The sequence below is a fragment of the Alligator mississippiensis genome, chromosome 2 (genome assembly GCF_030867095.1).
Source record: "Alligator mississippiensis isolate rAllMis1 chromosome 2, rAllMis1, whole genome shotgun sequence".
Lineage (NCBI taxonomy): Eukaryota > Metazoa > Chordata > Crocodylia > Alligatoridae > Alligator > Alligator mississippiensis.
The window spans coordinates 205,150,778-205,178,752 of NC_081825.1; the positions used below are offsets into that span (position 1 = coordinate 205,150,778).

Here is a 27,975-nt window from a genome sequence, read left to right on the forward strand (position 1 = left end):
GTCAAATTAATCCTACAGTGGTTAAAATGCAGCATATATTGCATTAACATACCATTTTAAAATTTATTTTCCATGTTTGGCAATCCAGGTACAAGCAAGGTTATTTACCGTGGAAGAAGAAAAGGTACTGTATGTAATTGAACTAATACTGTAATTTATCATTCAATTGAATTAATACATGAAACATTTGCTATAAAATATGTGCAACAGCAAGTTATTTTTATTGGTATAAAGGTAATCCATAGAGGATCCATCTGAGTTCAAACTCATGTTATGCTCAGTGGTATACAAACATCTGCAATATTAGTATAATGTTTCTTACTACTGGTATAATGCATTTTTATTTAGTGCAAAAATTAAAAACAAATAATGACTGACTTTGACCCCAGAAGTGTCTATATTTTGGTGATAGATAACAATCCTTATGCAACATATAAAGAACATGTTTGTGTAAATTACATGTGCAGTTCCTGTGTGCATAACTCCTTCTGACTTCAGCAAAAGTTAAATGCTTTTGAAGTCTATGGGACTGATACATATTAGTCTCAATCCTTCAGGTTTTATTTGGACAGAACTCAAATTGATTACATTGACACAGCAAAATTAGGCACCAAGTTTGTATAATACTTTGACATCCTTCTGGATAAAATATGCTATGTAAATATAAATTAGTACAATATTTACTTTATAATATTTATTCTTACATCTGCTGTTTTAAGTTTTTGGTAATAGTTGTAATAAACTGCAGGATTTAAAAGAAAATGGTATATAGTTCTCATATATGAACCTAATACTGTCTGTTGTCAGGCAACAATATTCTTACACATTAAATTTCCTATTGAGGTATTTTATAATAGCTATAATGTTAAAGAAAGCAAGCCAGAAGTTACGCTTAAAATATTAAATAATGTTAAGGTTATAACAAAAGATTGGAAATTTAACGTGAACATTTGCACTTATAATCCAGTTTATTTTGTTCTTATATCGATTCATAATTATTGAGGAAAATGAATAATCTCTAACATGGAATTTACTTGTTTTGTAAGGTTGTTGGTTGTAGCCATGTTGATCTAAGGAACCTTGCCTGCCTTGTTTTGTAACCAATTGATGTCATAACACATATTTAAGTGTCCGTTTGTTTATATTGTTTACTTGTTTATTTATATTTAATAGGACTAAAGTATTATCATTTTTATTGTATGATTTTGTTTGCAAGGGTTTGATACTGTAGAAGTGTGGGTTTTGAACAGGTACTGCAAATTTTTAGTTCTTGAGCAGACACACCTGGGGTGCTGACAGATGTGAAAAAACAAAACAAAACAAAACAGCGCTTTACCAGAAGAGGAATAATGTCATTTTGGCCTGGTCTCCACAGCGTCTGTATAGATTGTGTGCTTCAGCAGGGCTTTTTAACATTTTTCTCTAATCGCTAATTCAAGATGGTGAGCAAGCCGTGTCAAACTGACTTGATTCCTCTTCTGGGCATGTGCTGTGCTCCATGCCGGGGCTCACCAGGCTGAAAGTAAAGCACTGTTTTGTTTGGTTTTTTTCCACGTCTGTAAGCAGCCCTAGATAGTGAACAGCTACAAGTGCCTTTTTAATATTTTTTCCAGACATGTTGTCTGACATTTGGCCAAACAACAAAGTTTATATAACCTGCACAAAAGATTCTACTTGATTTTGATTGTAATCAAGATGCTGTTGTTGCAGTGCCAATTAGTTCTTCTCTCAGCTTTCTGTCAGCATTACGAGATGTTCTTCAACATACTTTACATGTCAATTTTAATATGTTTTATCGATGAACATAAGTTTTCTGCTATATAAAAAACAATTTTATAACTGTTGCTAACTGTTCAAATGAAAAATACCTACTAGGCTACAGGGTGCATTGAACAGGCTTGTGAGCTGCATATGACTCGTGGGTCATGCTTTGGGAACCCCTAAATTAAATGAATCAGTACTTGTTTTAACCATCTTCATTTAAAAGGAGATTTTTAGTGTTGTACATACATTTTTCCTTTGGCAAATCTGTATTTGGATGCAGACAGACATATGAGGAGGTTAGATCAAGTTAAAAATGGCCACCTGACCTTATGTAAGTTAAGGTGGAGGATGAGCAGGGTGGGGGAGTCTGGGGAGCTTGGGGGAACAAGCATGCTCAGGGGTGTCAGGAGGATCAGGGGGGGCAGGCAGGGTCTGTGAGAAGGTCCAGGGGGCAGGTGGGGTCCAAAGAGAGTATTGGGGGGCTAGTGGGGTCTGTGGGAGGGGGCAAACAGGGTTTGTGGGGGTGTTACTGTGTCTGTGGGGTGGCTAGGGGGGATGGGGACTCTCTCCCCCACCCCTGAGACCAGGAGCTATTTTTAGCCCCTGACCCCTCTCCAACCCCCAGGGCTGGATGCCTAAAATTAGACCAGTGCTAGGAAGGGGCTAGGAAAAGTGCAGCCCCAGGGCTGTGGCCAGCAGATGGCCTTTCTCTGTCCTGGGGCTATGCTGGGAACTCTATAGAACAGGGGTGGGCAAAATGCGGCCTGGGAGCCAGATACAGCCCGCCAGGCCATTCTATCTGGCCCACGGGGCCCCTAAAAAATTTAGAAAATTAATATTTATCTGCCCCTGGCTGCCTATCATGCAGCCCTCGATGGCTTGCCAAAACTCAGTAAGCTGCCCTCCACCCAAAATAATTGCCCGCCCCTGGTATAGAAGTTCAGGACAATTAGGTTGTTCTAAAAATGGCCAACCCAATCTAAGTTAAGTGTACTTCAGAGGTAGGGTTAACTTAGATTGGGTTGGATTTTTAGACTGATCCAACTGTCCTGAACTTCTGTATAACTCACACTTAGATCAACATAAGTAGTGTAAGGTCTGCACCTGGGCAAACTAAGTTAAATAGAGTGACCATTTTTAATGCAGTCTAACTTCCCCCTAACCTCCATGAATGTCTGTATTTAGCCTTAATGTGGTAAACATAGAACAAATGTAAATTACTTGTGCTTTGGCATTTTAAGAACTAGTTGTGCTAAAAAATATACAAGATGTAACATGAATAAATGGATCATGATTGTTGAAACTATGCAGATACACAGCCTTCTAGCAGGAGCTCTTGAACTACAGTATTGTGTTTTAAGCCCTGTTTACACACAAACTTGTTTTTGTTTAACTAACAGCTTAAACCAGTTTAGTAAAACTAGTTTAGTAAAAACTAGTGCAGCGTCTTGTAGACAACATTTTAAGAGTGGCTTATATTCATTTAGCTGAACTCATTTCCTCATTAATGTGAGATAAATTGAAATATGACACTGTTACAATCTAAGAATCTTCATAAAGATTTGCTTCTTTTTAATTAAACCATTTTTTTTTACCATCCTAAGTTAAACTGGTTTTATCTTCCCAGGTACCTTTCTTTCAGATCTTGTCTATGCACAGATTTGAATGGTCTTAATTAAAAGCATATTTTTAAATCAGTATAATTAAACCAGTGCATATTTGCAAATTTCAATGTAGCTTCAACTGTGGTTTTTGTTTTTTAACAGTATTACAGAAAATATGAATATGTAGTTATTTTTAAAGCATCGGTTTAATTAAATTTAAAAGCGTGTTGGTTGCAAAACAGTTAGTGCCTTTGAATTAGATTGGACAAACTAGTAGGGGTGTGCGAAACAGGCTGTATTCAATTTGATTACACTCCAAATCGGGGGACGGTGATTCAATTAGTTGATTTGGATCACCCAACTCGATTCAGCCTAATCCAAATCTGAAGTTTTGATGCTGATTTAGAGAATCAGTGATTTGGTCATAGACACAGCTTTAAACGTTTTTTCTACATACCTTGAGGTACCAGGTGCAGCTCATGAATGCTGAGATGCTGGGGTGGATGGAGCGTCCCACAGGAGAGCGGGGGTGCTCCCCGTGTGCTTGGCGGTGAACCCGGAAGTGGACCGGAAGTACTTCCAGTCCACTTTTGGGTCCGCTGCTGAGCATGCTGGGGTGCCCCCCAATGCCCCTCCAGCTTCGTGATCAGCCATGGGGGGACCCTGGGTGCCCCTTCAGACTCAGAAGCATTAGTCGCCAAGCTGGGAGGGTGCGGGGGTGGGGGAGGGGGTCCCAGTGTGCTCCCCGGTGGACCCAGAAGTGGACTGGAAGTGCTTCTGATCCACTTCCGGGCCTGCTGTTGAGCGCTTTGGGGAGCCCCCTGCACGCCTGTGGGACGCTCCATCAACCTCAGCATCTCAGCATTCATGAGCTGCCTGGTACTTTGAGGTATATAGAAAAAACATTTAAACCCGTGTCTATGTCTGAATTGTCAAATCTTTCCAAATCTCTCTGAATCGATTTGGAGACCAGGGTGCATTGAATCAAATTGAATCAAATCAGGGACCGAAGCTTTGCACAGATCTACAGAATAGCATCCATATGAGTTCCTGTATTTAAGAAGAAGGTAAGGTAGAATAGCCCCTTAAAAACTAACTGGTACAGAGAAGCATGAGCTTTTGTAGGTGAAAACTATCTTTAATTCTCTAAGGGTGCTTTTACACATGCTCCAGGGTGGGGTGGGGGGGGGGGCAATTTAATTAAAGTGGCTGCAAGAATAGGTCTAATTAAAGTGCCCACAGCATCATGTGTATTCAGTGTCCTGTGCTTCAAAATGGCGGCAAGGGTGCTTTAAAGTTTGTTTGATGAGCTGCAGTTAAAGTGGCCCCACCACCATTTTGAAGTGTGGGGAATACACATGATGCAGAGGCTGCTGGAGCACACCAGTTAGCATGCTTGAGAAGAATTGATTAATTGAGTCTGTTCTGATGCATGCTAATTAGCATGCATTGGAGCAGATGTCTGTAACAGGTATAGGTGCCCTAAGGCCTTACCTTCTGTAACAGGTATAGGCGCACCTAAAGCCTTACTTTCTTCCTGGCTTCAGAGTAGCATAGCTCTGTATTAAGGGAGAGCTCTTTTTACATTTAGGAACATGGGTCTGGAACAGACCACCTGGTTTACTGAGTCTAGTTCCCTATAATTGCAGACAGCCACATAATAGATAGTGTGGTAGTTCACCTTTGGTGCCTGCCACTTTAAGGGCTGGAGCAGGCAGCAGCCGGGTGCTTGATTGCGGTGGCTGTTTTGAGACCCAGGATATATATAGGGCGAAGCAGCAGTTTACTGCTGGCCACTATGAGAGAAACATTAGCTGGCTGAGCTGTGGCTCAGGAATATCCTGGAGGTAAGGGCAGGAGCTAAGGGGATGGCTTGGAGGCTCATGGTCCTAGGCATGACCTAAAACTGCACTCTGCTGGGATAGGGAGGCCTGGTGGGACTGTCAGTAGCGTGGCAGCCCCATTCAGATACCAGGACTGCTCACCTCCCCAGTGAAAGGCAGGTTGGAGTGCCTCAATAACTCCTAGCCCCCACAAAATGTCTATAATGTCTATGAAAAACTGGGTATAAGGGGGGCCAGACACAGCTATGGCCACCTGCGTCCAGGGGGTGTAAAACCCCAGGTGGGGCCAGGCATGGCTTTGGCCACCTGAGCCCCCACAGGGGACTAAGACCCCGGAGCCACAGGGAAGGGATAGATGTGTAGCCGCAGAGAGGGGGCAGTAGTGAGGGCCCTGATGAGGGTTGAGTAGGGCTGAGGGTCAGCCTGAAGGGCAGCCCAATGGGGTGTGCTGAGTACATCTGGGGCACATCCTGAAGGGCAGCACATAGGCCAATCCCCTGAAGAACAAGTTGAGGGATATGAGAAGTCCGATGAGGAGCTAGGGTGGAGTTAGCCCTCTGTGTGGTGAATCAGCTGGCCACTACCCAATTGAGGATCATGGGAGAGGTCCAACAGACTGCATGTCGCCACCCGAGGCATGAGTTGGATAAGCCTGATGGCCTACAGGGTTGCTCAAGGGAGCAGGGCAGAGTGAAGGGGGCACAGTATCGTGTGGTGGGCAAGAGACCCTGTGAGAGGGGGTGGAGTGCAAGAGGTCCCAGTGAGAGGGGGGCGGTATGAGTGCATGTATGAATGAGGCCTGATGAAGGACTAAGTTGTCCCAGTTTTAGGCCAGGAGCATAATGCCATCCTGGATGCCATCTGTGAGGCATGGGCTGCAGTGTAGGGAAGGTTCAGAGCTGTGCATAGCGCCCCTGTCATTGGGGCAGGTAATGGGCAGCCTCCCTCATTATACCACCAGTTAAGAGAAGCACAAAGTCATGGCAGGCGAGACTGGTTGGATTGCCCCATAGATAGGTGGGCGGGCCAACTTGAGACTCGGCCCTAGGCTTGCCCCCTGTCACAGACAGTAAGTCTAAAATGGTCTATAAGAAAATCCACCGTACTTCCCTCTCTCCTCACACCACAAGCTACAAAGCACCTACTAACAACCTATAACAAACTTCAGACATTTACTACAAAAAAGCCAAAACTACAGTGATCCAAAGACAACAGCACTAATGCCTTGGCCCCTGCTATGTCAGGGAATTTGTCATGTAAAATGTGCCCAAGAGTCCTGAGGAAGTGAATCCAGCTGTACACTGACCTGTAGGAATTTCCTTCATGACCCCAAATCTAGTGATTGATTTATCCATGATTTATCCAGGATATGGCCATTTTCTGATGCTTCACTAGTAGGTAAATCCCTATCCAGAAGCCAAATTATGCATTCGTGGAGCAGAAAATTTCTTCCTGGTCCTGGTGAACTGCAGAACCTCTGGAGCATAGATTTACTTTATTAAATCTTGTATAATTAAGTGCAGTATAAATACAATGTAACACATATTAAAAGCATATTGAAAAATCAAAAAGTAGTATTAAAAAAGAGAAGGAAACCTAGTCTAAAAGTGACCATCACAACTACCAAGCCTGACTTTCCTTTACTTGCATAGATATTTTTTATGGAATTTCCTCTAATTCAGGGGCAGATCCAGAGGGGCTAGGGTGGGTGCAGCCTCATCCCCCTTCAGCTGTACACAGAATGCTGCTGCTGCTGCTCACTTTTCCTCTGATACCAAGGATAGAAAAGGATATAGTACAGGGGAGTTGCAGCACCATTCACCCCCTGGGTTGCAGACCTGTGCCAAAAAACAGCTTTGGTAGGAGCTGCACCCAGAAGCTAACAAGCTCAGAGAACTCACTGTGCATGTGCTACAAAGCTATAATCAAAGGGGGTGTGATGCACCCCTCATCTCCAACTCCTAGATCCACCTATGCTGTAATGTAAACTAAAGCATATCCTCAAAAAGACATCAGACTTGCCTCAAGAACTGTGGAATATTGAAAACCTTTCACCTCCATGCCAAAAACTCCTCCAGTACTCTACCTCCTCGTGCCATGAGGAACCCATATCTCACCTTGAACTTTATTTAGCTTCAGTATCTGCCATCAGGCCCTACCTGCACCATCAGCAAAGTTAAAGAGCTCAAAGTCAAATACCTCCCTCGAATAGAAGCAACCCATGCAGCAGTCAAGTCTCTTCTACTGTCTTTTGGGGATGCTAACAAATTCAACACGTGGAGCCTTCTACCTCAAGCTTTAATTTTTAACTCTAAGACCATTCTTATCTTATCCTATTATTTCCTTTATGAATCAGACTCCCTTTTGAAACAGTCCAGGTTCTTGTCTGTACTACTTGGTTTAAGTCATTGAAAACCTCTGGTGGTTAGCAACCTTCTGATTTCCAGACTAAATTTATTCATGACCAATTTATGTTCTTTTGATCTTGTTCCAGTATTACCTTTTTATATAAATAGTTTTTCTCCATCCCTGCTATCTTCTTCCCAAATGTATTTATACAGAATAATCATATCACTTCTCAATATGAATTGTGTTAGACCAGGGGTGTCAAATGCACCCTGGGGCCTGAGCCAGATCTGGGCTATGGGGCTCCCCTGAGGCTGGTTCCATGGGTCCAGCAGCAACTGCAGTGGGTCCAGGGCTGGGTGGCAGTATGGAGCCATGCTTGGGCAGCAGCACAGATCCGCATTTGCGTGGCAGCCTAGAGCCCCAGTCTGATGGCAGCACGCATCTGAGAGTATGCAGTGGCATGGAACTGCATTTGGGTAGCAGCATGAACCCAGTGACATGTGTGTGTCACAACCCAAAGTTGTGATTTGTGTTTGTGTGTGTGCTTCGGCACCGCTAAATTATTTTCCCGCCAATTGTCGCTTTCTTTGCACGGTAGAGTTCTCTGCTGCGAGAGAGAACTCTGGTGCAACGGGGGATTTCCAGCCAAATTACAGCTTCTTTGCAGGGTGCATTTTTTTTGCATACTAGTGATACATGCTGCAAAGGAGTTCCCGCCATTTGTATTCAGATTCACACCACATTATTGGCCAATTCCAAATGTAGGCACACGTGGCGGCTAGCTATTGGCTTGCTAGCCGTACAAAAGCTTGTGTGGTTTCCGCCCAAGTTGGAGGACTCCACAAACACCAGGAGAGAGAGAGAGAGAGAGACTGTGAAGATCTCCAAGCGCTGCGGACCCTCGTGGACCCAACGCACCTCTCCTAAGCAGGCAATAGAGGCAATAGAACCGAACCTATGGACCTTTCACTTCTAGCCTCTCCCTGTCGCCGATCGCAATCCCAGACATATCCCTTTCCTGTAACTTCAAACCCACAGAGCCTAAGTAACTCCGGGGAACTCTTTGAACCCCGAACCGGACCCGCGGAGCCTAAACAACTCCGTGGGAGCAATCGAATTTGTTGTGTTTCTCTAGCGAGGATCTAAGCGGGAGCTGTGCCTGGAAACCTGTCCAGCCTACACCAATACCATCTTTGGGTGTAAGTAAACAACCTTTTCAATCAACCATTACTCCTCTGCAACTAATTCTAGCTCGCGCGTACCAAACCGCCCCGCGGTTTTCTCCAACCCCGCATGCCCGGGCTGCTGGCCACAGCCCGCGTGTGCAAAGACGGGTCCAGCTCACCCCCGGCCTGCACAGTGTGAAGCCATGTGCTTCAGGTGACAACACACATCCAAGGGCAGCAGCATGAGTCTGGGGATGTGCAGCAGTGTGGGGCTGTGTTTGGGCAGCAGTGCAGATGCATGGGGCTGCTGCTGATGGCCATGTCCATTGGGGTCTAGGGATTCCAAATTCTGTGGCAGGACACGTCCCCCAACTTCTAGTAGCTCAATGGACTACTGGTGAGCCAGATGGAACAGTTCTGTGAGCTAAATGTTTGACATTCCTGTGTTAGACTAAATAAACCAAGCTCTTTTTATCTCCTCCAATTAGCTTCACCATAGTGTAATAGGCACCAGGCATTATTGGTCTTTTTGTTGACAGCTGATAATTCACAATCAGATTTTATGCCAATTCATACTATTAACACCAACAATGAAATCAGTAGTTATTTTATATTTATAGCAGCATAATTAAGTGAGTAATTTAACTCAGGGGTGCTTAACCTCTGACCTGCTCAACCTCCAAGTCTTGGAATCCAGAACACGGGGCTCCCCCTGGGTCAGGAAATTTAGCGTCAGGTGAGCAGTGGCTGTTAATATGGCTACCCTCCCCACTCTGCCAAATACCCAAACCCCATGCCCTGCATGGCTGTTCAGAGCTGGACTGTACACCCTTCCCCCAGTAGGGCTGGACCATGCCTGTTCCTCAGCATCTGGATTGGGGATGGGTCTTGCCTCCTTTCCCCCACAGGGCCAAGCTATGCTCCCTTTTCCCTGTGGGGACAGGTAGGGGCTGGAATGCTCCCCTTCCTCCTCCATGTGACCAGATGGTACACACTGCACCTTTCCTGTGCACTGGATCAGGACCAGCGGCTGGATCTGGCCCATGGACAGACCTGGCACTGTCCATCCGGCCTACTGGGGGAAAAGGTTGAGCACCACTGATTTAACCCATAACCTTTTTGGGCAGTTTTTGAACACAAGGACCAAATTTTGCATTAATTTATATTGTACATATTTCTATGGAAATAATTTGATTTATACAGGTGATAGAAGATACTTACAAAAGTTTTATGCTAGCACAGACTTTAGCCAGTAGTACAGGCTGTCCTTGGACTTATGACACAATTGGTTCCTGAAAACTGTGTCTTAAGTTGAAATGCCGTAACTTGGAACCAATTTTCCCATAGGAACAATGTTATAAATGGGGGATTGGTTCCTGAACCAAGGCCTGGTACCCTATTTTCACCAAAAATAACCCAAAATTTTATACACAATCAATTATAGATGAGTAATATAGCTACATTAATGCATTTCTATTGTAAATAGCAATCATGTTGATTGGGAAGGACTTCTTTGAGGTGAGTTTGCTGGACTTTTTGAAGGGCTCTTGGTTGGACTTTTTGAAGGGCTTTTTTGCCTGGAGTCTTCTCAGGAGACTTGGCTGCAGGTTTTTCTGGAGTCTTGTCTACTTCCATAAAGAAAGTGTCCAAGGAAGTTTGGACAGATGTTCTCCAGGGAGATGGGCAACTCAGCAGACTTGTTCACTGGCATGGCATTGCATCGGATCAAGCATCGTAAAGTTGAAACTGACGTCAGAAAGTTGAAATGGTGTTGATTTATAAACGTCGTAAGTGCCGTTCATTGTAACTCGAAATGTCTTAAGTCGAGGACTGCCTGTACTTTGAAAACTAAAAAAAGAACAGTTTAGAGTTGAACAGATTTTTGTCCCCCTGGTATGTGTTCTGTTGATTCAGTTTCACTCTTTGTTACAATATTTCTAATCTGTAATACTTCTGCTGAAGTCTTTTAGAGTTATTTTAGATTTACATTAGTTTAACAGATGCAATCGGATCCTATCTCTTTACTATCTGAAAAAAACTGAAAGCTGTTCCTCTGAAGTTTTTGCTGCAATGAACATTTAGGCTCCCTCTACACATTACAGGTATTGCATCATTAACTGGTTAATTGTGCAATTACCTTAGGACCAGCTACATGTGCAAAGTATGTATCACACAATAAAAAGCTCCAAGTTAGACCTTGAAAATGTGTACTAACTTTATAGTTGATATATTATTTGCATGTCTAGCAGGGTCTACCCTATGGCTGGGAGCCCTATCAGCTGATTGGGCTCCCAGCTGCAGAGGTAAACCATACCCAGTATAAAACCCCGAGGGGGGATTATGGCAGGCGGGGCTGCATGAAACCCCTGGGCCCTGGTGATCATGGCAGCTGCGACCCCGAAAGCTCAGGGGTGTGTGAAACCCCCAGGCCCATGTGCAGCTGAGACTGAGAGTTCTGCATTGGGTAGTGCTCTTGGTCCTGGCTGCGCTACACTGAGAGATGTGTGGTGCAGCTGTGACCAAGAGCCATGTCCAGTGTGGGACTTTTGGTCCTGGCTGAGCAAAGGGGGCTCCCATCTGTGAGAACCTGCTTGTTGTTGATGCAGGGGGAGCCCAGGATCGAGCTCCCCCTACACGAGCAGTAAAGTGTGATTGGATCTAATGTGCAATCCCACAATTGTGCCTCCTGCCATGCACATGTGGCGTGGCAGGGAGCATGATTATATGGATCATGCATTAGATCCAATCACGCTGTTAGTTGCATGTATAGAGTCATAAGAATATGTATCTATATAGTTCTGGCTTTGTTATTCAGTAGGTTTGTTCAAAACTAGTATAACTTGTTAAATGTTTGTTTGTGCCATGAGTTTCTCTATCCAGTGAGACTTCACAATTTCCTAACTATTTCTATGTGGTAAAGATGCACTATTTTTTTTAGTGTTGATTTTTTAAATCAGTTTTCTCCATATTCCAAGTAATAATTTAGCTCCATTACATGATTATATTGCATATGGATTGTTGTCCATAATAAAGAATCTATCACAATAAAAGATTACTTTCCTAATATTCTAGGTTGACGATATTTTGTCATATTGATTCTCTTTTTTCAAATACTAATGTACACCTTTTGGTTTAAAGGGAAAATATCAACTTGTTGTAGAAACAAAAGAAAAGGAAATTGATGGTCTGAAGGAAATATTAAAAACATTACAGGTAAAAATCATGGTAAACTACTGACTTAAATTATTTTAGCTTCAGTTAAGTGGGAAGTTGGTTATTTTTATAGTGCTTTATTTTTAAACTGGGTCTTTTCCAATATTGTCTTTTTCTAGTACAGGTGCACCTTGCCTTCCAATATATAAGTTCAGTTGCTCCTTTAGTTTCTTTTTAGTAGTTTAAACTTACTGTTACTCAGCAGTTGAACCTGCTGTTGTAGTTCAGTGATAGAATCCTTGTCTACCTTGTGGGTTTGATTTCCAGATAAGCATATAACCAAGCCATGGAGGCACTAAATGTCTGGACTCAGTCTGGCCTTTGGATTCTGGCTCAATGGTCTAAAGAGGGAATGGAAGGTCTGGGCAATCTCCACTCCTCCATACTCCTGCCTAAGCTTGTGCATCAAAGGTTCTAGTGACCTCTCAAGCACACATCATGATCCAGAAGGATCAATGGATGCATACTATTTGGAGGGTGCGTCTACACATGCCCCTATGGTGCTGTTGTTACTGTGCCATCATTTAGTACTTCCATTAGAAAGTACTAAATGACAGTGCAATAACAGTTGTTACTACACTGTGGTGGTGGTGCATGGTTATTTTTAGCTGTTATGCTGCCTTAGCGACTCACTATAGTGAGGGAGTGAATAGTTACGGTGATGTAGCTGCAGCATCACAGTTTGTTCCCACCAACGCTAGGTCGCCATAGCACATTACTATGGTGGCATAGTGCCTTGTGTAGATGTGCCCACAGGTTGTCTAATTTAGCCCTTCAGGAAAAGGTCCTCCTCCTGCGACGATATCTGGGCAAATGATGCTTCTTTATCCAGAGTTTTCATCTTTTTCTTCCTTATTGGCTGCAGAGGAATAAAACAGATCCTTTCCCTGCCCTGTCTGGAAGATTCAGTTTGGGGCCTCTAAGATGCAGGTGCCCTGATCGGGTCTCAATCCCACACTCCTTTTTTTGTGTGCCTTTTGTCCTTTCCCTAATCATATCCATGGTATCCCTTTATTCTATTACTTGCAAACAGTCCTGCATCAGACAGGCTTTTAACTTGCTCTGACAAACCCTCTATTTGCACTGAGAAAACTTATTGCTGTTTGGAATTAGGATAAACTATACTTTTTTAACTGTATTACAACATTTTACCTTGTCTACATACGGCATTGCACTGGTGTAGCTATAATAGTAGCTGGTCACCATTGCTGAAATTAGGGGAAATCTCCAGACAAGACTTATAACAAAGTATATTGGGAGTTGACTAGTGATAACCTTGTTCTTAAAGAACGTTAAGAAAGTCAAACGTTTAGAGAGTAGGGAATTTTTTTTAAAGGAGAGAATTCATGGTATTGTCATATGCTGCAGAATGTCAGATTTTTCCAGTTTCTAATTATTTTCCTGATTTTGGCTGAGTGGGCCAGTCATTTTTTCCACTCTTGGAAGCAAAATAGTTACGTTACAATTTAAAATTAAATGGAAGGAGACTTTTCAGCAAGATTGGGGGCATATGCTTTACTAGAATTTTTCCAGTGAACCTAACATTTAACATTTTTTAAAGTGACTTTGGCTTTTATTCCAGTATTACTGAGATTAAGCTCTTCATTCCTACCTTTTACACTTAATGGTAAGAATTTTTTAAAGATTCTTAGTAGTGTGGCTTTACTTCTTTCACTGCTTGGAAACCTCCTTCCACTATTTTTAAGTCAGAATAGTAAATAAAATTGTGGTTGTACTTTTAGAAATGTTAAAAGATTACATAAAATTCAGTTGGTACCTGACTTATGAATCTGAAGAAATTCGGAAAGACAATTACTCTAGAATTGCATGGGCCAATGTATCTTAAGGAGGTGAGATGGCACCCTTCCATTACAGCATCCTCACTTAACATGCTGGTGACATCCTTCTGGACAGTGACCACTAAAATATTGCTGCTGTATATGCAAAAGTAATATCTGATCATACAAGAGTTTTAAAAGTTTCAGGTTAGTGCTGGCAAGCATGGGTACATGAAATTATTTATGGATAGACTTCCAGATTCTCCAGATAGCTCCTTTATATTATATATATTGCACAGCACATTATTCATACACACGTACACATCAGGTATGTATGTATCTGTGCGTGTACATATATATATAATTAAAGTGTTAGTTGGTAGATACACAGATTCATTAGTTTCTTATTATGGCTTAGTCTTACTTTTTTCTGTAAGATTGTGTGTCAAATTTGAAAGTATTTATAATTTTACTGAACAGTGATTGCTCAGATTTCTTCAGCTAGTGCCAGAGGCCCTTAAAAATCCTTAGGTTTTATTATATGCTCAAACTAATTGGCTAAAAATGTGACTAAAACTGTCCATATGAATGAAACTCCAAATCAGACTGCAAATTACTTATTTCTCTTTTTGAGAAGGGTGAGACAGTTAATTCCTAATAATGGACCTTTAAAGGAAAGAGAATACATTTTAAATTTCCTGTTTGAATTTTTCTGGCTTCTTCTCTGTCTGACTGTGATTCAGCATAGTACATTTGCTGAAGTGCTCTGATGAATCAGAGCTGTGTGTATGAGGACTGGAGTATTTCCTTGATAATTTTGCCTATGCTAATTTAGACTAAAATCATTTCCTAAAGTGAGATTAAGTAAATAAGTGAGGCAACATGAACCAATGATATGTGGATGGAGAAAATTAGAAGCTAATTGTGGCACAAGGCAGAATTAAATTGAGATCATCTGGAACCATTTTTAATGCCACTTTTTGAAAGTAGTAACTACAACAGTTGTAGATGTTTTAATGACTTATCTTGATGTTTATATAGGACTCCTTGTATTACCTTGAAGGCCACCTTTTAATTACGAGTAACTTCTTAATGTTTTGCAAGAAGTTCATTTGTTTATATTAGATTTCTCTTTTCAGTACATAGGACTGAGTAATAAAAAACATTTTTGCTGATATTTGTTACATATTTTGTTCTTATTAATGTTCATTTATAAATAGATTGGTTTCTTTTAGTGTCATACTCTACATATTTAATCATCTGGTTAATGTTGAGAGTATTTTAAAAGCAAAAGAAATTCTTCCACATGGCTGGTCTTCTGTGCAAAAGCTGCAAGGATTTGTTTTGCCTTGTTCAAACCATGACATAGCCCAGGTGATGTATAGTGTACCTCATGGTCTGCTGAACATGATACATGGCCAGCAAGAGTAATAAAGGTTCTGCTGGCTTTTCTTAAGTAAGATAAACTGAAATAAAAAATGTTCACATTATGTTTAAAGATATGATTTAAATTTACCAAAGCAAGGAAGTTCAGAGTTCAGGTTAAATTTCCTTAATCCAGCTTGGGTGTAACAGCACAATAGGGTTCAGTCTTTGGATCCAGTAAGTTCTGCTCTGTGCATTGCTCAAGAGGACAGGAGGTCATAATACTGGCTATAAACCACCTTTACGCTCTACTGATCTTTGGCCAGCTTCAGTCCTGGCATGACTTAGGACAGCCTCTGCTACCCACAAACAGATTCACTAATAAAAGGAGATCTAAAAAGGGGCAGGGGACAGACAGGAAAACAGTGCAGATGTGTAGGAGGAACACAAGAAACTGGAAAACAAGTGGGGAGGGGAAGAAAGTAAAGGGAAGAAGAAATACTATGAGGAGCTAACATACATAGAGGGAAAAAGGCAAAATAAGAGGAAAAGAGGATTGGAAATTAAAGGGGAAGAATAGAAAAGGAGTTTCCAGATCAGTTCTGGGATCCTAAGTATGAATTCTTAATACCTTTAACTTCTGCATTCTTTTCTTTAAAACATTTTTGCTCAAGGTTATAACCTAGCAGTCTTATTTCTTGAAGTGCTGAAATTCCATGTTAAATTAATTCTTTGTTCTCTAGACTTAATTCTTCTATACAGAACATATTTTTGCACAAGGTTCACACAACACAGCTCTTTTTTTCCCTTTATGATATCTGAAGAGCACCTCCTATTTGCAGCCATTAACTGAGAATGCAAATCTTGAGATCTTGCCGAAATATCACTGAATTCAAGATTCCCATTGATATCAATGAAATTCCATAGCAGATACTGATAGAATGGAAAGTATTGTATTAATTGTGAAACTTGCATATGAAATCACAATTAATAAAGGATGCAAAATATGCACCAAAATATTTCATAGACAGCAGCAGCTGACATTTTTACATTTCGGCACTGAACCTGGATTTTAATGCTGTTAAATATACAAAGACACTTTATGAAACAGCACATTATTTTAAGTTGAAGTCCACTTAAACTTATTTTATAAAGCATGAAAGCTACCATTTACTGGATCAGAGCATAGATCCATCTAGCCTAGTATCCTCTCACACAATGACAGAAGGTGGATGCTGAGAGGGAGGGTAAACACGGCATGTTCAGAATTTTCTCACCCACTGCTTCTCCCCTACTGCAGCTTCTAGCACTGCAGCATTATAAATATGTATCATTACAAAAATACATGCCTCTTATACGTTAATATATGTTTATATTAGAATTTCTGTGATTTCTTTTGCATCTTTTAGGTAGTTCAATAAATTGTAATTTTAATCCTAAAATAAATGAGCCATTATAATCATTGAATTAAAAATGAGGATATTGCTTCACTGGGTTGGCTATAGATGAAGCTAAATCTTTAATGCACATGAAAATACAAAAGGAAAATGTAATATTTGGGCCTTCTTCAAAAAAGATGTGTAAAGAAGAGAGGTTACTACAACTTTAGTTATGTAGCTTTATTTTTTTTACAGATTTCAAAATACACTTTACAGAAGAAATTGAATGAAATGGTAAGTAACTGCAAAAACTCTATATCACTGTAGAGGAATGACTCCAAGAATATTTACCATGACAATATAATGTAAGATTGGGAGGGTTATAATGAAAATACTCACAAAATTTAAGAAACAATTATTTGTTAGAATTAACTAAAAAAGAGCATGCATTCCCCAATACATCTCATAAATACTTGTTTTTTCTTCTCTTTAATGTACCCTGACACTTGCAGAATTGTTTATCAAAATGACTTGGCCATCCTAAGAAGGATAATTATCCACTATGTTATATATTTTAAAATAAGCATTTTAGCAAAATGGATAAGGCATTTGGGATTTTTTCCAGTTACTTATTAATTAATTCTTCAGTAGATTCTACATTTCATGCAAGCAGACAAAATAAGGAGAGAGGCAACTTACACCCTCTGACATTGAATATAAATTCATATAGAGTGACAACTTAGTCACTTTGAATCCTGTTATATGTTTTAGAAAGTGAAAGAAAGCAGCAGAAACATTGCTAGGCTTGATTGAATAAAAGCTGTGAAAATTCTGCTGCTGCTCAACTGGAAAGAATAAAGATAATATTGTCAGACCATTATAAACTGTGATTTTAATTAAGAAGCTCAAAAAACTAGAGTCCAGTTTAGCTTTAAGTACCATGACATTTGTACTGAAAGTCATCTTCAACGCTACAGTGGTTTTACACAAAATATGGTGAAATTGAATAATGTGTCCTTTGACCTGGGAGATAAGGCTACAAGTTAAAGATCAAAGGCAACATAAAATGTGTTTTGTGTGATTTCACTTTTAACTTATATTTGTTTTTACTGATAATCTCAAAAATATTTAAAAAATACAAAATATTGAATTTGCTTATATGACTTCAACTACTGCCTTTTACTGAGATACCATGTTCAATTATTTCATATAGGAGAGAATATTTAAATCACAACACTTTTTGCCTACAAACAAGTGAAGTATATATGCCAGTTAATGATATATATGTGTATGTGTGTATATAAAACTCTTTATATCTCTCTCTATATCTATATCTATATCTATATATAGCTTTAATTATTAAGTAATCATTTTTGGATGCGGTCTAAGTGTTGATACACTATGGGTAGAAACAGATGTTACCAGCCATCTTATTTGTGCTGCCATAAAAAAAATTTCGACAGCACAAATGACAAGCCAGTAGACATCTCTACTCTTTGTCACACCACATCAGTGGCACGACAAAAGGTAGCATTAAACAGTGCTGCTTTATTGTGGCTGACATCTATTTGTTCTGGGATGGTAGAGTGTGGGCAGCTCTCAAGCTCTGGGAGCTAGAGAGGCTTGTGCACTGCAGAAATTCTCATGCAAGATCAGGCCCCTCAAGCCTGCAGAGCATCTGCTTAGCTTTCCATTCTTACAGAGATGCACCCAGGGGATTCTAAGGATGCTCTCTATAAGCGGGGATCATTGGGGTTCCTAGCTTACAAAGACCTGCTCTGGGATCTCCAGGGGAAGTCTCTATAAGTGAAGAAAGGTTGCATCGGTCCCAGCATGGAAGCACAGGATTTGATAATTCCCTGGGTCCCATGCCTCCATGTAGAGACCAGTGCTGATCCATGCTTCATGTAGAGGCATGGGTCAGTTTGGGTCCCAGTGTTGAGGCATAGGGTGCTGGAAATCCTCTGGGTCCCAAGTCACCCTTCTCATCCTTGTCAGGACCCATGCCAACCCATGTTTCATGTGGAGGAACAGGTCAGCACAGGCCCCAGTGTGGCAGCACAAGGTGCCAGGAATTCCCTTGGTCCTGTGTCACCCTACATTGGGACCTTCATCTCTTGTGCATGACAATGTAGGACAATGGATGATGTGTGTTTCACCCAATAAAGCGGATCAGTTGTCATGACACCTTCATCCACTTGTTTGGTGATGTCTGTTTCTACCCTATGACAGCCTAGTAATTTTCTAGAAGTGTCATGGGGGAAAATTCATAGAATTCCTCTGATTTTCCTTTCTTTTTTGACTTACTTTGGATGCGTGCTTACTTTATGTAACTCACATACTCCTAGAACCATAATAGGTATATATAATTATAAGGAATATATATGAAAATGTATAGAAATTATTTTCCCTGGCTGTCTTTGTCACAGTGGGTTCATTCTTTTAGACTTATGTTCAACTCTTCCAAGTTTACTCCTAGAATAATTCAACTGCAATCAACAGAACTTTTTAGAGAATAAAGGGGAGTAGAGTTGTGATCACTGGGCACATCTACACATGGATTAATATACTTTAGTTAATAAGCATTAAATATAGTACCTCTGGGCACTTTTACATGGGCTCCAGGGGTGGGGGGTGGGGGAGCAACGCTTTAATTAGAGTGGCTCCAAGAGCCACTGTAATTAAAGCACCTCAGCATCTCATGTATCAGCGTCCCCATGCTTCAAAATGGTGGCAGGGGTGCTTAAGCTTTAGCTTTTGATGAGCTTTAGTTCAAGCATCCCTGGTGGCATTTTGAAGCATGGGGAGACTGATACACAAGATGCGGAGGCTGGCTAGAACATGGTAATTACTAGGGCTGTGCGAGGCTTTAGAGAGAGCTACGGAGAAGCTTCAGAACACTTCGGGGTCTGAAGCAGCATGTCCGGGTTGAAGTGCTGGCCTTATTAGGCTTCCCAAAGCAGTTCGGAGTTTCCAAAGCGCTTCAGAGCTACCTCAGAGCCACCTCGGAGATCTGGCCATAGGGTATAATGGGGAAACAATCAAATATCTATAACTTTGTTGTGTTTTGTCCATTTGGATGAAATTTTCAGGGGTGGTAGAACCTGCAGAGAGCATGAGGCCTGCCAAGTTTCAAGAAGATCGGTGCAGGGATTTGGGGGAAACTGCACCCCAAATTCTTGAAAGCAAAACTCCTGTCACGTCTATGTGTTTCGACACAGGGGGGTCAAGACTGCTGGGTTGGTAGCTCTTGCTGAGGCCACAAAGCCTGCCAAGTTTCAAGAAAATCGGTGCAGGGGTTTGTGGGGAGCTGCCCCTCAAGCTGCGATCAAGCAAAACTCATGCCATGGGTGACACTGCATGTGTTAAGGCACAGCGGGGTGACAGCTGCAGCGATTGTGACCCCTGCTGTGGCCACGATGCCTGCCAGCTATTGAGGAGATTGGTGCAGGGGGGTTCTGGGGCCCTGCACCCCTAGCTGCTGACAGGCAAAACTCGTGACATGGGTGCTTGTGGGACTGTGTCTGTCTTGGGGAGTGGGAGACAGTACTGCAGGCCTGGCTGCTAAGCTACTGTGTTACCAGTTACCACCCAATCATAATTCACTCAGGGACCAGTTCAATACACAGTACCTAGCTAATGTAGCCAGTTAATTGCAATCAATTAGCACCTACAAAACCAGACTAAGGAGAGGAAAGAATCAATACAGACAATCAACTGCCCCAAGACAGACACAGTCAGTCCCACCCATGTCACAAGTTTTGCCTGTCAGCAGCTAGGGGTGCAGGGCCCCAGAACCCCCCTGCATCGATCTCCTTGACAGCTGGCAGGCTTCATGGCTGCATCAGGGGCTACCATCCCTGCAGCTGTCACCCCGCTGCACCTTAACACACACACTATCACCCATGTGATACTGAAAGCAGGCTGCATCTGCTGGGAATAAGGTTGCCACTACAGGTCAAGCAGGGCCGAGGGTAAGGATTCTCTCTGGCTTGGTTTGGTTTGCATAAGCCCTGCAGGTTCTCTTCAAAGCCTCTGAAAGATAAGAGGTGTCCAGATGGTAAAGCCTGGGAAAAGCCACAGGAAGCCAACAAGGAGCTAAGTGGTAGTTTATTTATTTAACTCTGCTTATTTTGCATTTCTTACAAGTACTGGGTGGCCTCCTGGTGTTATCTACTAGCTTCGCTGTGGCAGAAGCAAGGGCCAAAGCCAGCAGCAAAAGTAGAAGTGGTCAGCTCTGCTGGCATGACCAAGTATGTCTGGCTGTGATCTGCCCAAAAGCTACCCACAACAGTGTACAGGGGGAAGTGTGCTCATCCGTTAAGTATGTAGTGGATGTGTACAAAGGTGGATAGGTTAGTGTAGTTTGGGAGAGCTGGGGTATGTGTAGCTAGTGTTACAAAAGCTGTGGGGCTGGGTGCTGGTTAGTGAGAATTCCTTGGTTCTAACATGGGGGATGGGTGGTGGATGGGTCTTTTTCGACGTGGAGGGATGTGGGCAGTGGGGTACTCCAGGGCTCGGTCCTCAGGCCCGCGCTGTTCAACATCTTCATCAGCGATTTGGACGAGGGGGTGAAAAGCACCTTATTCAAATTTGCGGATGACACTAAATTGTGGGGAGAAGTGGGCACGCTGGAGGAGAGGGACAGGCTGCAACTAGATCTAGACAGGTTACAGGGGTGGGTGGATGAGAACAGGATGGGATTCAATACTGACAAGTGCAAGGTACTGTACCTCGGGAGGAAGAACCAGCAGCATACCTACAGGCTGGAGAATTCCCTTCTAGTCAGCACAGAGGCAGAAAAGGATCTCGGTGTCATTATTGATTCCAAAATGAACATGGGTCGCCAAGGAAGGCTAACCGCACCTCGTCAAGCATCCACAGATGCATCACAAGCAGGTCCAAGGAGGTGATCCTCCCTCTCTATGCGACACTGGTCAGGCTGCAGTTGGAGTACTGCATCCAGTTCTGGGCGCTGTACTTCAGGAGGGATGTGGCCAGCATCGAGAGGGTCCAGAGGAGGGCCACTCACATGATCAGGGTGCAGCAGGGCAGATCCTACGAGGAGAGGCTAAGGGACCTGAACCTGTTCAGCCTCCACAAGAGAAGGCTGAGAGGGGATCTGGTGGCCATCTATAAACTGGCCAAGGGGGACCAGCAGGCTATAGGAGAGTCCCTGTTCCCCCATGCACTACCAGGAGTAACAAAGAATAACAGCCATAAGTTGACCGAGAGTAGATTCAGGTTAGATATCAGGAGGCACTACTTCACAGACAGGGCAGCTAGGATCTAGAGCCAACTTCCAAGGGAAGTGGTGCTCGCTCCTACCCTGGGGGTCTTCAAAAGGAGGCTAAATAATCACCTAGCTGGGGTCGTTTGACCCCAGCATTCTTTCCTGCCCAGGCATGGGGTTGGACTTGATGACCTGCTCAGGTCCCTTCCGACCCTACCTACTATGAAACTATGTCACAAGTTTTGCTTGTCCGCTGCTTGAGGTGCAGTTCCCCCCAAGCCCCTGCACTGATCTTCTTGAAACTTGGCAGGCTTTGTGGCCTCAGTAAGAGCTACCACCCCTGCAGTTTTGAACCCGCTGTGCTGTAACACATAGATGTGACCAGAGTTTTGCTTTCAAGAATTTGGGGTTCAGTTCCTCCCAAGCCCCTGCACCGATCATCTTGAAACTTGGCAGGTCCCCCACAAACCCCATACTCACCCACACCTCACATATCCACACCCACATCCTCCCTTACCCCACCCCCCTATCCACCTCCCACAGGCACATCCACACCTGCCTCCACACACCCACAGGCCCCCACAAACCTATATCCATGCTCTCCACCCTCTCTCAATGTACAGGAGTAAGACTTAATTTTAAGCTATTGTATAATCACCTCTGTATATGCTACACAACCACATGTAAATCAGGACAAAACTATTTTTTGAAATTAAATTAATGAGTGTTATAGAGGTTCAATTTTTAGAATATAATTTAGTAATTTTCTGGTTCTGAGATGGCAAAACCCCTTGCTGAAAGGAGTATTTTTGCGGGCAAAGGGAGGGACTTCTTATGGCAAAGGTCAGGAGTTATGGGGTGAGACTTCTGGTCAGAAAATGGCAACCAGGGGGTATGGCACCTGTCAAGGGGGTGGGGCTACCAATGTGGCCCTCGACAGCTTGCAAAAGCTCAGTAAGTGGCCCTCCACTCAAAATAATTGCCCACCCCTGCTATAAGAGGATCACCGTAAAGCATGGGTGTCCAGCTCCTAAGCCCCCAGGGGCCACACCACCAGGGGCCTTATGTTGCACAAATCGAACCAGGCATGCTGCATAGACTTTCCCCTCCCCCACTACACTGGATGCTCCTCCCACTGCAACACTGAACAGACACATGTGAGCATGATCCCCTCCCACTGCTGCAACACCCCCCTCACTGCTGTCCCATATGGACCTAATAGCATGATCTCCCCTGCTACAATTTGGCCACTCATCACTGCCCTAAATAGGTACAGTCTCTCTGCATGCAATGCTGATCTCCCATCTCCTAGTATAGCCCTGGACTCACCCTCGGCTCTCCATGCTTCATAAATGGATTTTGATCAATCTCTATGGATAATTTCCCTATTATCTTGCCTATGAAGAAAGGAAGGGGCAGCTGGAGGAGGAAGGTGAAGCTTAGAGACTCCAGCTGCTGTTGCAGCTTGAGTCATGGGGGAACTGCACCTGAGTGAGAGCCCAGGGGCTGCATGGGCCACTAGTTGAACAGTCCGGCCTTAGAGTAGAGGTCTGGTAATGTAGAGTAGACATGGCAGGGCTGCCACCTGTCTGTAAATTTACAGATGTTTTGTAACATCGCCTGTCCATAAATTCTGTAAGAATAATTGGGTCTCCTTAAAAATAAGAAAACCTGATCTCATTTCAGGATTTGTTGCCTGAATGATGCTACGTTCAGGCATTGATGCTGGACAGAGAGAGAAGAAGCAGTGCCACTTGGGTCATGTACACAAGTGCAGGCACCCTGTCGGGGAGGCACTCTAACTCATGGTGCTTTAAACAAAGTACCATGAGTTAGAGCACCATTGAACCCAACAGGCATTCACCTGTTGGGTGGAGGGGGTCATAACCTGTCTGCACTGGGCTTAGCCAGCTGGCAGGGCACTCCAAGAGGCTGCCAGACTGTCCATTCCACCAGCCATGCCCCTGCACCAGCTGGCAACTGTCAGCAGTGGTTGGAGGAGAGTGATGGAACCCCCTTGCTGTGTGTGACCCTCCAGATACCCCAGCTCTGTTTCCCCAATCCTTCACCCCAGCTAGGTGCAGCAGCCTCTGCAGCTGTCAAGATGCTTGTGGAGCTTTGTGAGCTGTACTGGTGCTTGCACGGGAGAGCAACAGCTTAGCCCTGACCCCAGGGCTGTTACAGAGAGGAGACAGAAAACTTCTGTCTCCTCCCTGCATAGTGGGGGAGGGAGGTGGGGTGGGGAAAGGGAGTGCCCCCTCCCCCCACCCCCCACAGCTACCCCTGCTGGAGTCTTGGGGAGAGTTGGGCTAGGCCCATGAAGCGTGGAGGCTCCCTTCCTCCCCTGGCTCCCTGTGTGAGAGTCTTGACAGCAGCAGAGGCACTTGTTTCTTACATTGTAGCTGTACAGAACTCTAGGGGGCCTCATCACACAAAAAAATTAACTTCTGTAAGTGCCCCTGGTGTCCAAGTGGGAGTACTGCTTGGCACCCTATAGTGAACTGTCTATCCAGGCTTTCTGGTTCACTGGAGCCTCTGTCGTTCCTTATGGCCAGGATGGATCCATGGGGCTGGGAGGGGAGGAGGGGCAGAGAATAGTGGCTCTGAGCCAGGCCAGGGAGGTCCAATGGTTGAGGAAGTAGAAGGATTGTGGGTTAGGCTACATGGGGGGCAAGGAGAAAGGGATTTGGTGGTAGGGGTCTGCTACAGACCCCCACACCAAGGGGAAGAAATAGATGCGGGGCTCCTGAGGCAACTCTCGGAGACCATAAAAGCTAAAGAGGCGGTAGTCATGGGGGACCTAAACTACCCGGACATCTGCTGGGAGACGCAAACAGCAAAGTCCCACCGCTCACGCAGGTTTCTAACCTGTGTACAGGACCTCCACCTGACACAGGAGGTACATGGTCCCACTAGGGGGAATGCCATACTGGATCTGGTATTGGCAACAGGGGATGACATGATAGGGGACCTCCAGATCGGTAGCCATTTGGGAGACAGTGATCACCTAATAATAAAATTCAACATAAGACGTCGAGTGGGTAAGGTAACTAGTAGGGTGAAAGTGCTAGACTTTAGGAAAGCTGATCTCAGTGAACTCAGGCGATTAGTCAAGGACGCACTACAGAGTAGGAGTTTTGAAGGGATGGGAGCCCAAGAAGGGTGGCTGTGCCTTAAGGAAACGATCCTTCGGGCACAAAGCAAGACGATCCCCGAGCGAGGCAAAAGAGGGAAAGGGGCCAGGAGGCTTCCATGACTAACCAGAGAAATCCAGGGCAGCCTAAGGGCCAAAAGGGGAGCACATAAAAAGTGGAAACAAGGTGAGGTCACTAAAGAGGAATATACCTCCTCTGCTCATGCTTGTAGGGAGGCAGTTAGACGGGCCAAAGCTGCCATGGAGCTGAGGATGGCAACCCAAGTAAAAGACAACAAGAAATTGTTTTTTAGATATATTGGGAGTAAAAGGAAGGCCCAGGGAGGAATAGGACCCCTGCTAAATGGGCAGAAACAATTGGTGACAGACAGGGGGGACAAGGCTGAACTCCTCAACGAGTTCTTTGCCTCAGTGTTCCTAAGTGAGGGACACGACAAGTCTCTCACTGGGGTTGTAGAGAGGCAGCAGCAAGGCACCAGACTTCCATACGTAGATCCTGAGGTGGTGCAGAGTCACTTGGAAGAACTGGATGCCTTTAAGTCAGCAGGCCTGGATGGGCTCCATCCGAGGGTGCTGAAGGCTCTGGCTGACATCATTGCAGAGCCACTGGCGGGAATATTCGAACGCTCGTGGCACACGGGCCAAGTCCCGGAGGACTAGAAAAGGGCTAACGTGGTCCCCATTTTCAAAAAGGGGAGGAAGGAGGACCCGGGCAACTATAGGCCAGTCAGTCTCACCTCCATCCTTGGTAAAATCTTTGAAAAAATTATCAAGGCTCACATTTGTGAGAGACCAGCAGGGCAAATTATGCTGAGGGGAAACCAGCACAGGTTTGTGGCGGGCAGATCGTGCCTGACCAATCTAGTCTCTTTCTATGACCAGGTTACGAAATGCCTGGACACAGGAGGAGGGGTGGATGTTGTATACTTAGACTTCAGGAAGGCCTTCGATACGGTATCCCACCCCATACTGGTGAACAAATTAAGAGGCTGTGACGTGGATGACTGCACAGTCCGGTGGGTGGCGAATTGGCTAGAGGGCCGCACCCAGAGAGTCGTGGTGGATGGGTCGGTCTCAACCTGGAAGGGTGTGGGCAGTGGGGTCCCGCAGGGCTCGGTCCTTGGACCGATACTCTTTAATGTCTTCATCAGCGACTTGGACGAGGGAGTCAAATGTACTCTGTCCAAGTTTGCAGATGACACAAAGCTATGGGGAGAAGTGGACACGCCGGAGGGCAGGGAACAGCTGCAGGCAGACCTGGATAGGTTGGACAAGTGGGCAGAAAACAACAGGATGCAGTTCAACAAGGAGAAATGCAAAGTGCTGCACCTATGGAGGAAAAATGTCCAGCACACCTACAGCCTAGGGAATGACCTGCTGGGTGGCACAGAGGTGGAAAGGGATCTTGGAGTCCTAGTGGACTCCAAGATGAACATGAGCCGGCAGTGTGACGAAGCCATCAAAAAAGCCAATGGCACTTTATTGTGCATCAGCAGATGCATGACGAATAGGTCCAAGGAGGAGATACTTCCCCTCTATCGGGCGCTGGTCAGACCGCAATTGGAGTACTGCGTGCAATTCTGGGCGCCACACTTCAAGAAGGATGCGGATAACCTGGAGAGGGTCCAGAGAAGGGCAACTCGTATGGTCAAGGGCCTGCAGACCAAGCCCTACGAGGAGAGACTAGAGAAACTGGACCTTTTCAGCCTCCGCAAGAGAAGGTTGAGAGGCGACCTTGTGGCTGCCTATAAGTTCATCACGGGGGCACAGAAGGGAATTGGTGAGGTTTTATTCACCAAGGCACCCCCGGGGGTTACACGAAACAATGGCCACAAGCTAGCAGAGAGCAGATTTAAATTGGACATTAGGAAGAACTTCTTCACAGTTCGAGTGGCCAAGGTCTGGAACGGGCTCCCAAGGGAGGTGGTGCTCTCCCCTACCCTGGGGGTCTTCAAGAGGAGGTAAGATGAGCATCTAGCTGGGGTCATCTAGACCCAGCACTCTTTCCTGCTTATGCAGGGGGTTGGACTCGATGATCTATTGAGGTCCCTTCCGACCTTAACATCTATGAATCTATGAATCTATGAATGGAGTTAAGGAATAGGGTTGGGAAGTGACATGATGCAGGGTGCTCTCAGGGGTGTCAGACTGTGAAGTGAGTAGGGGACCACTGTGATGGGAGAAGCATGGTGTAAAAATCACTGCTGCAGGTACACACAGTTACCAATGCAAGCACATATTTTTAACAATAAAAACATGTCAGTAAAAAAGTTAGGTTTTCCATAAAAAGTTTGCAGGGCAAAATATGGCCTATGGGCTGGATCTGGCCTACAGAGGGGCTTTGTCCAGCCTGTGGCAGGTCCCTCAGTCCCACCTGGCCCAGGCACTGATTGCCTGTGGCATGTCCTGATGCCCCCTGGGCATGCAGTGATGATGTGGTGGCCCTCTGGCAGTCCAGGCAGCGGCGGCTCCTTCCAACTGCCACCACTGCTGGCCCCAGGCCCATGGTACCAGTGGGGACCAGTGTACACAGCCCTGACCCAGTCTGCCCTGCACCTGCTCTGGACTCGCCCACCCAGGCTCAGCAGCAGCAGCAGCTAGGCAGAAACTGTTCCTTGGTGCTGGGGAAAAGCAGCCTCTTCCCCTCACTGCTGCCAAGCCCTTCCTTCTGCAGCCACCTGGAGCCCACACCGGGCTGCGCTGTCTGCACCAGCAGCACCCCTCCTCCAGGCTGCCTAGCAGGGCAGCAGTGGCAATGTAGAGCAGCCAAAGGGCAACACAGAGCAGGCTCCAGGTAGCTACAGCAGGAAGGGCCTGGGAGTGGTGAGGAGGAAGGGCTCCTTTTTCCCTGTGCCAGGAAGCAGGTTCTGTCTGGCTGCCGCTGCTGCTGAGCTGGGGTGGGCAATTCTGGAACAGGCATGGGGCAGACCAGGGTGGGGCTGTGTGCACAGGTCCCTGCCAGTACCATAGGGGTGGAGACCACTGGCAGTGGCAACTGGCAGGAGCTGCTGCTGTCTGGGCTGGCTAGAAAAGTGGTCCAGCCATGGAACCTCCCCAGCCCTGCTGCATGCCTAGGGGGTGGCAGAACATGCCATAGATGGGTGGTGCAGAGGAGGCATACAGTGG

At 44.6% G+C, this 27,975-nt stretch overlaps 1 protein-coding gene across 1 annotated transcript in view; it reads left to right on the forward strand.

Annotated features, from left to right (window-relative positions):
• Positions 1 to 27,975, forward strand: part of CCDC73 (coiled-coil domain containing 73) — a 144,444-nt gene that overhangs the window by 47,260 nt on the left and 69,209 nt on the right. Inside the window, exons 7-9 of the mRNA XM_019476661.2 lie at positions 89 to 124; positions 11,866 to 11,940; positions 16,718 to 16,756. Coding sequence (XP_019332206.1) covers positions 89 to 124; positions 11,866 to 11,940; positions 16,718 to 16,756 — 150 coding nt within the window. The remainder of the gene's footprint in view (positions 1 to 88; positions 125 to 11,865; positions 11,941 to 16,717; positions 16,757 to 27,975) is intronic.